Source organism: Leucopleurus acutus (genome assembly GCF_964270905.1).
Source record: "Leucopleurus acutus genome assembly, chromosome: 11".
NCBI classification, from domain to species: Eukaryota; Metazoa; Chordata; class Mammalia; order Artiodactyla; family Delphinidae; genus Leucopleurus; species Leucopleurus acutus.
In genome coordinates, this window is record NC_139152.1 from 1,380,553 (window position 1) to 1,393,686 (window position 13,134).

Below are 13,134 nucleotides of genomic sequence, written 5' to 3' on the forward strand. Positions count from 1 at the left end.
TCTCTGAGGGATGGCTGTAATGCTCAGATGGTACCCCTGTAAGAACCACAAGAAGCTGTGTCCCCAAAACATACTCACCTGTGAACAAATGACCACCTGGAGAGAAATGTCACATCTAAGGCAGAGAAATGAAGAGATCATGGGAAATTCAGGACAGATGGGAAGGCAGATGGCACAACTATGGAACATGTGGTTCTGCGCCAGCCTTAATCAGAAACACTGCATAACACAGCTGGATTTATGCATTAAACAACAAGCTCTAACAGTTTTCTCTTGTACGATGCTATCAATCCCTCCTGTACTTTATCACTAACACACTAAAATCTTGTAAGAGAAACGATAACTTGGTTTATACCTTATTCCAGCCGCTGGCATGAACTGTGGTCTCCACTGTACATTCCCGATATGCCTGATATGTCAATGGCCTGTAGAGATTTTTTTAAAAGTCTGTGTCACAAAGAAGGAAAATTCTAAATTTCCAGATAAATAAACATACAGTCACTACTTTGCTGTTGAACTTTTTGCTAAAGTAACACAGATTTGTCAACATATAGTTTTCTGTGAGACATGGCTTTTAACATTTGGTATGCGTTTTTCTTTAAGCATTCTCTTCAGGCTGAGATTTATGCTACCAGCTTGGGAAAGCAGTTTACAACATAAAAAGAGAAAAATATAAAATAACAAATTTTTTACAATTGCTTGAAACTTATCCAACAAGGCTTCTATGTTGGAGATAAATATAAACACTTGGGTTATTAATACAGAATCAAGTAATAACAAATAACAAAAATTACCTCATTAATAAAATTGAAAGAACAAGTTAAACTTTTTTAACAAGTTAAAGGCAAAAAATGTAAAATATTTAAAAATTAAAGAGACACTGTCACTGGAAGACTTTTCAAACTGGGGACATAAGTTGGAATAAGCAAGGTCAATAAATGAGCTCTATTTTTAACCTGGAGTCTTGTGACACCCAACCCTGGGGCGAGGCTCTCCTTCTGATTATTCCTGTCACACAGACACGTTTACTGAGGGGATGGGCGTGAGTGCTGCATTCTCAGCGTGGGCCCACGTGCAAATTAACACCAACGACAAAGACACTCCGTAGCAACTTACACAGGAAGGCACCAAGGCTCTCGGACAACAGATTAGTAAAGATTGACCTCCCCCCTCCCCCACCGCCTTTTGTTGGCAAAGAATTAACATATATGTAAAAAAGGAGAGGCGTCTGGCTTTTATAGGATTTTAAAATCCATTCCAAAGGCATTTTCTGCTCTGACCACCCCGGGTCTGTGATCTCTTCAGCCCATGAATATTTAAGATTGATAACAGGTACACTTACTGGTAGCCTATTGCTATGTTTTATATTTTTATACATTTGTGTTTTATATTCTATTGCACACTAGGAAACTGAAGCTCAGAAAAGCTAAGAGACTGTCCCAAATCCACAGGGCTGCAAGCAGCAACAGAGGAATAGGAATTCACACCCAGTTAGTGCTGGCTCCAAGGGACACGCCGCTGCTCCTAGGATTTTGAAATGGGCCATGACACACTGATGCCCCATGTAGCCAAGGAGCATCTGGACCAGGGTAATGAGGTCCAATAATCCTCATTATTATTGAGGAACACACCAGACTGCAGAGACTCGCTAAAAATAAAGAACCTACGACATCTCACCAATAATTTTTATAATAAATACATGTTCCAACTATAATATTTTTAACACATTGAGTTAAATAAAATATATTTAAAATCTGTATTTAATATCTTTACGTGGCTGCTAGAAAATTTTTAATTACATACATGTGACCTGCATTTTATCTGCTGGACAGCGTGTGGCTCTAGATGTTTCAGGAAACAGTTCTGATGACACAGGTATAGTTCTTTTCTGTAAGTCAGTATAACGTAACAGCATAGTGACATTGAAGGAGTTAAGATATGAGGGATGACCGTCTTAATAAGATGTTATGTGCGACCTTCCTGCTATCGCACTGCCATTAAAGTAAGCGTAGAACTGTTTGAAGGCCCGGGCGACACACTAGGTGGTTGTAACACAGGCCTGAAGCAGACACGCCACCGTCTAACCTGCCTGTTGCTCCCTGCAGCTCTGCTTGCGTGCATCAGTCCCTTCATGGCCTTTCCTGAACTGCCTGGTGCGCTGTGCACCACGCCAGGCCTTACGCGGAGTCTATCAGGCTAAGTACTTTAGCATCCTTCAGAATGAAACATGATTTGAAACATTATACGTACACACATATATGCACATAAAAGATCCAGCAGATTAAAACACTCAAAGGAAATCTTTTTTCTTTTGCGGTACGCGGGCCTCTCACTGCTGTGGCCTCTCCCGTTGCGGAGCACAGGCTCCGGACGCGCAGGCTCAGCGGCCATGGCTCACGGGCCCAGCCGCTCCGTGGTGTGTGGGATCCTCCCGGACCGGGGCACAAACCCGTGTCCCATGCATCGGCAGGCAGACTCTCAACCACTGCGCCACCAGGGAAGCCCTCAAAGGAAATCTTAAACGTAGAAAAATAAGTAGTTAAAAAATCAGCCCTATCTAATGAGCTACTTGAATTCAGCAAAGAAGAAAGGGGAGGGGAAAAACTTTTCTTTTCTTTTTTTTTTTTTGGCTGCACTGTGCAGCTCACAGAATCTGAGATCCCCGACCAGGGATCGAACCTGTGCCCTCGGCAGTGAAAATCTGGTGAAGTCCTAACCACTGGACTGCCAGGGAATTCCAGGGGAAAAACTTTTCAGATTGCTGGTGCTTGGCTGTATGAAGAGTTCAGGATTAGTTTCCCTACTTTAACAAAACTGCTTGGGGGAATAAGTAGTATTTTCCATCTTAAAAATACTGCCATCAGGGGGCGCCGGGAGGGAAAAAAAAATACTGCCATCAACCTGTATAATACTTCTAGTTCATCATCAGTTATTTTCAGGATATTAATAACTTTTTGAAGTTGTTAAGTTTTTGGGGAAGACAAAACAAATATTCATCTAAGACTGTATTTTTTAAAATACAATTTACTTTGCAGTGAAAAGATCAATTTGTCCTGTATATCATGAAAAGGACTCCAAATACATATACTATCATACTGTTCTTCACATACATTGTACATATATAAAACTATAATGCTGTCCTTTGGAGAGCTCGTAATATCCCAGTAAAGTGGAAATGAACAGAGAAGCTAGGACAGAGGGAAATGACTTGACACAAACAGTCTGCATCAAAGCTGGAGACCACTTTTTGCCTTATGCTTCTCAGTTACTTTACTCCCAGTCCCAACTGCTTTTACAAGTTCTTTATGTTTGTATTGGCCGAAGCGTAGGCTCCTTCAAATCTAAGATGAAAGCTAAATATACAAACTCCATGCAAGTATGGCTGCTCTGGCTTAGCAGAGTGGAGCGGGCCTCACCTCCTCACAGCACTCTGAAAGCCACTGCTGTGCCTGCAGATTTCCTGTCTCAGTTTTACTTCCCCACACCCAGAATCTTCTCTCCACATTTATTTTTAAACTTTATATGTATAAAGTTAAGAAAATCCAAATATGATTTTCATTTCACTGTTTCTTATGTATAGCTGGGATTTTTACATTTGCTCATGTCACCAAAATATGCGGAAACAAACTGAATCATCCTTAGACCCAAACTGCTTTCTCCTAGCAAATGGTAACGTATAAGCTTTGCCTTTGTGGAAGTAAGGGATTACTTTACTACAACAGTAATCTGGCATCTGAATGTTGGCCTCTTGAGTGAAGGAACAGTCTTCACCTTGTTTTAGTCGTCAATCTTCATTAAAAAACATTTTTTTTAAATTCACACCAATCTGTTAATGATTCTCATAAAAGAATTAAGGGAAAAAATTTTTTAAGGTTTACAATAAATGACTTGGTTCTACTTAATATACTTTCATGATGAGCTTCTTGCCTTTGGCTTTAATAGCCAGCACGACAGCTAGGAAAGAAGTTTCCACAGTAGGAATGTGGCATCAGTTCCACAGGTAGGTGTGCAACCCGAAAGTGTAGCAACATCCGGGACACCCCAAATATGGACACAATGTCAATCCCACAGTACAATGAGTAAAACCCCAGTCATTCCACTTACGCTGGTCACGAGGGAGTGCTGGTAAAAAGTGGTCAGCACAAGCGAAATAGCTTGTGTTTACAACCGGTGAAAGCATTTGCTGAAACCTGACAGCCCAACAAGTAAATACAAATGGTCAAATTCATGCTGGAACGGTTAAATCACTGCTCAAAACGCAAACAGAGATGATTTGGGAAAGCAAAAAAAGAAAAAGTAGGGGCTTCCCTGGTGGCGCAGTGGTTGAGAGTCCGCCTGCCGATGCAGGGGATACGGGTTTGTGCCCCGGTCCGGGGAGGTCCTGCGTGCCGCGGAGCGGCTGGGCCCGTGAGCTGTGGCCGCTGGGCCTGCGCGTCCGGAGCCTGTGCTCCGCAATGGGAGAGGCCAGAACGGTGAGAGGCCCGCGTACCGAAAAAAAAAAAAAAAAAAGAAAAAAGAAAAGGTGAAGACAAGTAAGTGAGAAAAGAAGTGACACTGTTCACCTAAAACGGAGGCTTAAGAGCGCAGAGGCCGTGGGGACTCACCGGCTGAGGAGCGTCTGCAAGGCCCCGAGCAGAGGCGCCCTCAGCTCCTGCGACGCCTTCTCCCCGAGGTGAGCCAAGCAGTCCTCTATGGAGCTGTCGGGGTTTGCGGGGCTGAACACGGGCGAAGTGTGGCGGTCGAAGCCTGTGCTGGCGAAGGCTGAAGATGACAGAAGGAAAACCCAAGTTAATGAGCAACGCCAGAAGCTGTGCTGTAAAGCTCAGGGGGTTAAGGCGCCAACTCCCGGGAACCAGCTGGTAGTTAGTTATAAGCCAGTTAAAAACGCCAGATAATCGTCATGGGATATGCATGTTTCCTTTAAAAGGCCTTCAATTTAGAGGTTTCTTTTTTTTAAGGAAAGATTTTTATGAAAAATCTTAGCTTCAAGAGAAGAAAAAGGCTCAACTGACATGGCAAAATACACAAACCAATTCTGTGTATTCCCGCAGACCCGTTCAGCCAAAGAACGGCAAGCGAGAGCGACTCCCAGCTCTATCACCCCTCAAGATCTTAAGGTTTGTTTTTACCTTTACAAATGTGGCTCTTCTTAAACCAGATTCTAATCAGTTATTCCACCTTAGAGGACCTCATGACTTTCATTCCCTTTTAGAGTGAACTTCCAAACTCACAATCATGCACATGGATATATTTTAAAAGTATACAAGCTGCCCACTCACACAGCCAGCTTCTCCTCTGCTTCCTCACTCCCTGTTACACAGACGCAGCAGCCCTGCTCTAACTGCAGGAAGGAGAGGCCAGATCATCCCTGGTCCAGGGTACAACTGGGGTGCAGGGCACAGACCTCCAGGAAAGCAGGTGGCCTGTACCCACTCCCAAGGGTTATCAATAACCTCCACAAAGCATTTATTGCATTAGTGCAAAGCCTGCTCCTAGAAGGCTGCACATTTCACTAGAGTTAAATATGTATTTCTTCAACAAAGATATACATGGCTACAAAGTTCACAGATGCTGCACGGTCTGAGCAAGCCTGAGAACGCCCACTCTGATGCTAAGTCTTGGGGAATACAGGTTCGATGAGGAAGTGCATATAAGCCTTCGTTGCCATTTTCTTTTCTGCCTTTTGCCCATTTTGCCATGCAGTACTGTTATCAGAAATGGGCAAGGATTAAAATAGAATTATAACATTAATCAGTTAAAAATGTCAGTAAAGGAAAATAAAAGAGAACATTAACATTAGGTCTTGTTAATGTTCAACAGGGAGATGATTTATAAACATGATTTCTATTTTTTCTTGTTAAAAATTACTGGGCAGGGAATTCTTTGGCGGTCCAGTGGTTAGGACTCGGCACTTTCACTGCCGAGGGCCCGGGTTTGATCCCTGGTCGGGAACTAAGATCCAGCAAGCCACGTGGCATGGCCAAAAAAACAGAAAAAAAAAAGAAAACAAAAAACCCAAAAATTAAAAATAAAAAAATAAAAATCACTGGGCAATACACATCTACACAAAAACTTGTACGTGAATATTCACAGCATCATTACACGTAATAGCCAAAAAGTGGATGGAATCCACCTAAATAGCCATCAACTGATGAATGTGCTGCATCTACACAGTGGGGTATTATTCTTCATACAATGGGATGAAGTACCGATCTGTGCTACCACGTGGATGACCCTTGAAAATACTATGCTAAGTGAAAGAGCCGGTCACAAAACACCACCCAGTGTATGATTCCATTTACGTGCAGACCCATAACAGGCAAATGCATGGAGACAGAAAGCAGACGGATTGGGGATGGAGACAGGGGGCTGGTGGGACTAGAAGTAGGAAGTTACTGTCAACGTATACAGTGTTTCTTTTGGCGGTGTTAAAAATGTTATCACTGCCACCACCATCTATAGCACATGAGAAATGAAAGCAGCATACTTACATTTCTCCCTTTAGTGTTATTAATATAAAGATATCAATCACACTGAACGGAAAGTAGTACCTTAACATGACTGTGTAGTCCATTACTTAACACCAGAAAAGGTTCCATCTACTCTGTTGGGTACAGTTTAGAAACTTATAAACAGATTCCCCCAGGAAAGAAAGAGGTACTTTCTAGTTTCACCCCTATAATCCTATACCCATGAAGCTGTGTAATGTTGTGAACACTCCACTGTAAAAAAAAAAAAAAAAAAAAAACACCACACCAAACAACCCGCTAATTAACTAGGAAAATAAGGATAAAGAGACCTTCACAAATTTCTTTGTCCAGGGATTTTAGCTCTTCTTCAATTTCAGTTTTAACTTTTAATAAAACTTCTTGATCCAGAGATTGTGAAGCTATATCCTGTTGAACCCCTGAAACCAATAAGAAAGGTTACTAGTGAAAGAGGGGGAAAGAAAACATTAGAATATGGGTAGGATTTTAAGCATTAAGTCAGAAAATACAAAATCAAAACTCATGATCTTGACTAGGGGCTAGGAGATAACATAAAGATGAGGAAGCTGAGGCCTGGGTAGGTTGTCCCACGACTATGGAGGAGCTGTGACTGGAATTCAGGCCAGTGTGAGTACAGAGCCACTGATGCAGCCTGTGTCCTCCTCCTCATCTGGCTGGGCTGCTAGGAAGGAAACAGTTCAGAAACAGTTTTGACATAACAGGAAAGGAAACCTAAAAGGCTGTCTAGATCAGTGATAATGTCTCCTGAAAATGACATTCACGGCCCCTTACCTTCACATCTTCTTGCAAACTGCAGCTCAAGAGAGAAGGCCCATTATCATCAAAAGATTTATATCCTCCAAATTAAGAAAACCATGAATATACCAAAAGTATGGGGCACAAGCTATTCTCATGCAGTAAAAGGAAAAGTAAGGCCCTGGTCTGTAGCACAGAATGGAGAACAAAGAGGAAGACTCCAAAGGAGAAAAATAAACCAGATGCTGAACAATTTACTCATTTTTCCTGCCCCAGATATTTGGGGCAGAGTGTCATCATTTCACCTGAAACCCTGAATCCAACTATGATAGCTCACGCCTCCCATTCAGAATATATTTATTTTATATATTCCCAGTACTTTTACAGTTGTTTGTATCACTGCCAAGTTTTCTAAACAGAGGTTTTAGGCTTTAATATGCTTTCATCCTTTGCAAACAAAAAATTCTGAATTCAAAGATGAGCTTACTAATTTAATTTAGGTCAAGAAACTTATAGCATCTGTAAGTCTTTAAAATTCATTTGAAAAATAAAAGGTTAATAAACATTTCTATATCTCACAGATTATCTGATTAGATTTCAACTTTCAAAGTTGACCAAAATAATTTTCCTTCAGGCTACATAAAACACTTTCCTTCTGAGCTGAGATAACTAAAATAAAACTCAGACCCTCAAAAGGATTTTTTGTGGAAAATATAAAATTCCTTAGGTATTTCTAGTTGAAATGCAACAGAAAGGATCCCCTCAATGTCATGGTTAATATATATTTTATTTAATGACATTTCATTTAACATTTCTGCCTACATATATATATATATATATATATATAATACATCTTAGTTGAAACTATATACATAAAAATTTTAAAACATTACTTAAAACAATATGCTACTAAACAACCAGTGGGTCACTGAAGAAATCAAAACGGAAATTAAAAAATACCTGTAGACAAATGGAGACAGAAACACAAGAATCCCAAATCCATGGGACGCAGCAAAAGCAGTTCTAAGAGGGCAGCTTGTAACAACACAAGCCTACCTCAGGAAACAAGCAAAATCTCAAATAACCAAACTAACTTTACACCTAAAAGAACTACAAAAAGAAGAACAAATGAAGTGCAAAGTTAGAAGAAAAGAAATCATAAAGATCAGAGCAGAAATAAATGAAACAGAGGCTAAACTCAGAAAAGATCAATGAAACTAAGAGCTGGTTATTTGAAAAGATAAACAAAATTGATAAAACTTTAGCCAGACTCATGAAGAAAAAAAGAGAGGACCCAAGTAAAATAAAAAGTGAAAGAGGAGAAGATACAGTCCACACCACAGAAACACAAAGGATTATAAGAAACTACTATAAACAACTGTACACCAATAAAATGGACAACCTAGAAGAAATGGATAAATTCCTTGAAACATGCAATCTCCCAAGACTGAATCAGGAAGAAAAAGAAAATATGAATAAACCCACTGCCAGTAATAAAATTGAATCAGTAATTAAAAACCTCTCCCAGGGCTTCCCTGGTGGCGCAGTGGTTGAGAGTCCGCCTGCCAATGCAGGGGACACAGGTTTGAGCTGTGGTCTGGGAAGTTCCCACATGCCGCGGAGCCACTAAGCCCATGCGCCACAACTACTGAGCCCGCGACGTGCCACAACTACTAAAGCCTGTGTGCCTAGAGCCCGTGCTCCGCAACAAGAGAAGCCACCGTAATGATAAGCCCGCACACCGCAACGAAGAGTAGCCCCTGTTCGCTGCAACTACAGAAAGCCCACACGCAGTAACAAAGACCCAATGCAGCCAAAAATAAATAATTAAAAAAAAAAAAAAAAGAATCTGCCTTCCAATGAAGGGGACAAGGGTTTGATCCCTGGTCAGGGAACTAAGATCCCACATGACACCAGGCAACTAAGCCCAAGTGCCACAATTACAGAGAAGCCCATGAACTGCAAAGAAAGATCCCGCATGCTGCAACTAAGACCTGACACAGTCAAAAATAAATTTTAAAAAAACACACAATCTTACGCAAAATGTGAAGACAAAATGTATCCTATGAATAAGGTAATCTTTGTAAATTCTCATAAAGCATAAACATCTATCTTTACGTATAGGCTTTGTTTTTCCAATTTTTTTTTTTTTACTGTGGTAAAATACATCTAACAAAATTTACCATCTTAACCATTTTTAAGTGTACAGCTCAGTAGTATTAAATACATTCATAGTGTTGTGCTACCATCCATCTCCAGAACTCTTTTCATTTCGTAAAACTGAAGCTCTAGACCCACTACACAGTAACTGTCCATTACCTCTTCTCTTCAGCCCTTGGCAAACGCCATTCTACTTCTCTCTCAATTCTGACTACTCTAAGTACTTTATGCAAGTGGAATCATACAACATTTGTCTTTCAGGAACTGGCTTATTTCACTTCCAGACTTGTAATAAATCTCAAGTACTGCTTATAATTAGAACAGGTTTTCCTTTTAAAAGTAATCTGTAGTTTAGACGGCTCTACAACTTCACCGATTAATATCATTACACTAGGTAAAGTGACTTCCAGAATATACGTAACATTATTAAAACAAGGCAAACACAGACTGGAATTATTTGGGGTCAATCTTATTTCTTTCACTGAAATTCTCTCTCTCCATCTGGCTTCCTGGAAGGCGTCTCAGCAAAGGGGAAGGTAAGCTTTGAGGCCAAGCATTCCAGCTCATTACACGTGACTTTAGGCAACGAAAATAATCTTCCTGAACCTCTCCTCTTACGTAAACAGGAAAATAATACCTACCACAAAGAGAAGCTGTCAAGGGCAGTGAGATAAATTAGTTAAGCTCCACCACATCAAAAATGCTCAAAAGATAGTGGCTCCCACCCACCAATCCTTTTGACTCTCTAAAATGGGTTGTTACCATTGCACAGTGCTCTTTCCCCAAACCTTGTCCCTGTGAACAGAATCAGCTTATCATAGATTTCTAATCAATGATGCTTATACAGAATCTGCTTTAAGTACTCTAACAGTCTGGACCAGCAGAAACAACCTTCTGACAGTTTAGATAATGCTAAGTGACATAAAGTGTCTGTTATAACACCAACAGTTACTCTCACTCTTCAATTGCTGCAAGAGAGAATGGCTTAAAATCAATTGATCTAAAACTAAAATACAGAAACTTCCCTGGTGGTCCAGTGGTTAACAATCGTCTTGCAATGCAGGGGACACCGGTTCGATCCCTGGTCGGGGAACTAAGATCCCACATGCCGCAGGGCAACTAAGCCCACATGCTGCAACTACTGAGTCCACGTACCACAACTAGAGAGAAGCCCGCGCACCACAACAAGGAGCCTGCATGCTGCAACTAAGACCCGATGCAACCAATAAATAAATATTAAAAAAATAAAACTAAAATATATATTTTTCCTGAACACATGTCCAACAGAGTTTCATTAATTTATATTAAAAAACACAGAAGGAAAGTTAATTTTTTAAATATAAGGGTACATTTCACAATAAATTCATCTGGGAAGTTTTACCAGGAAGCTACAGTTCTGAGTACCAGAAGGTCCCTGGTTTTTCAAATTTCCAGCAGATGTGACTGCCTCAAAGAGACTTGCCTTCAAACTTTTTCCAGGCTCAAATAATCTCTGGTGTGCTCAACAATGGAAGAATTTTGATCAGTCACTGCCATGAGCTACAGTGAACACAGTACTTTTAAGACAAACCCTTCTCTTACCTACCTGATCCTCCTTCACATGCACTTCCACAGCAGAAGCAGGGTGACCACCCTGCTGAAGAGCTTGGGTTAGCGTTTTAAGTTCTGCAAAAACATCTCAAACTCAACATCGGCCAGCTTGCTTCTGACCTGTCCTTAATCAGAAATACAGAGCTCCTGAATATTTCAGACTCTTTCCAGGGAATACAACCTGCTGGATGAACCTTTTTATAAGGCTTCCTGACAAGAGAAGTAGTCCCTCCGTTCCTTGCATTCTAGATTTTATACTCAAATTAAGCTGGATCAGCAGAAAAATCCCCAGATAATATTACCTATTTGTTATAACTGAGCTGCACTTTGGTGCCATTTCCTTAGCTTTTATCCACAATTACATTAAGAAAGTGTCTTGAAATGTAATACAGTATTTGATATTGACATTTTCTACTGCATTTCTCTGTGCCTTATGTAATAAAGCTCTAAGTGAAAAAACAATTCTCTTAAAGAATAACATTCCACTTTAAAGAAAATAGTATAGCTTCTGGTTATGGGAAAAAAATCCTGGGAACTAAATGCAGTAGTCCCCTTTGTGGTTTCAGTTACCCGCAATCAGCCACAGTTGGAAAATACTGAATAGTAAATTCTAGAAATAAAATTCGTTATTTTTATATTACACACCATTCTGATGAGTGCCGTGAAATCTGGTGGGGTCCTGCTCCACCCCACCTGAGACCTGAAACACACCCAGCATATCCAGACTGTATGCACTACCCGCCCATTATTATAGGAAAACACCAGTGCACACAGGGTCTGGTACTAACCAGCACCGTTCCAGGCATCCCCTGAGGATCCTGGGCCACACCCCATGGGGGACCTACTGTACCTTCACTTATTTTGGCTTTGCCTCAGAACCAAATTCACTGCTCAATGCTAGGATTACTGTATAGGACCCTACAGACTACATATCTATGATCTATTATTCCCACTATGGAAATGCAGAGCCTTCCTACTCTGACTTGATTGGAATTTACTTATTTATTCCCATTATGTATTAATTATAAGGCACATGATATATGGTAAGAAATTTTTAAAAATTAATTCCTCTTCCCACCCAGTATGAACTCACTGCCAATTTCTTCACTAACCAAAAAAGACATTTTTACCTAACCTGGACTGCTCTTCCTTTTCCTGATTATTTAATTCTGTCCACCCTGCAAGGACCAATTTTTTAAAATTAATTAATTAATATATTTATTTATGGCTGTGGTTGGGTCTTTGTCACTGCGCAGGGGCTTTCTCTAGTTGCGGCAAGTGGGGGCTCCTCTTTGTTGCAGAGCACGGGCTCTATCTAGGCATGCGGGCTCGGTAGTTGTAGCTCGCGGGCTCTAGAACGCAGGCTCAGTAGTTGTGGCACACGGGATTAGTTGCTCTGTGGCACGTGGGATCTTCCCGGACCAGGGCTCAAACCCATATACCCTGCATTGGCAGGCGGATTCCCAACCACTGAACCAGGGAAGTCCCAATTTTTTTTGGCTTCGCCAGGCGGCTTGCAGGATCTTAGTTCCCCTCCCAGGGATTGAACCCGGGCCCTCGGCAGTGAAAGTGCCGAGTCCTAACCACTGGACCGCCAGAGAATTCCCTGCAAGGAGCAATTTAAGTCCCTCTACTTTTCCACAGTAACTTCACTGACTATTTATGTATCACTGATGTTTGAACATGTATATCATTTAATCTGTGCCACATACTTTAACACTTAAATATACACTGTCTTATACCATTCAATGATATTATAGTTTATTATCATTAATCTGACCTGATTACAAACTACAAAATATTTGAGGTAGTCCCTTTGTCCTAGACTTGGGTCAAGTAAGGACTAAAAAAGTACACGAATACTTGATAGCAATAGCTATCACTGTCACTGTGATGAAGACTCAAAGCATTACGATGTATAACACAACAACTCTGCTGGAAAGAAAGGACACAAGAAAAAGACAAAAAAAAAAGTTATAAATAGATTCAGAGGAATTAAAAAAAGTTATCAGTATATTCTGAGGCTACCTCAAATGACAAAAGTTAAAAGAAATAAAGAAAATGAGTAGTCATTTTATGTAAGAGAGTAAGAATACAGAACAACTACCTACACAGGACAGTAATGAGAACATTTATTTAT

The 13,134-nt window shown here is 40.6% G+C and overlaps 1 protein-coding gene across 1 annotated transcript in view; it reads right to left on the minus strand.

Annotated features, from left to right (window-relative positions):
• Positions 1 to 13,134, minus strand: part of BCL2L13 (BCL2 like 13) — a 65,676-nt gene that overhangs the window by 22,194 nt on the left and 30,348 nt on the right. Inside the window, exons 3-5 of the mRNA XM_082851132.1 lie at positions 6,800 to 6,907; positions 4,605 to 4,761; positions 356 to 425 (exon numbers count right to left, since the gene is read on the minus strand). Coding sequence (XP_082707258.1) covers positions 356 to 425; positions 4,605 to 4,761; positions 6,800 to 6,907 — 335 coding nt within the window. The remainder of the gene's footprint in view (positions 1 to 355; positions 426 to 4,604; positions 4,762 to 6,799; positions 6,908 to 13,134) is intronic.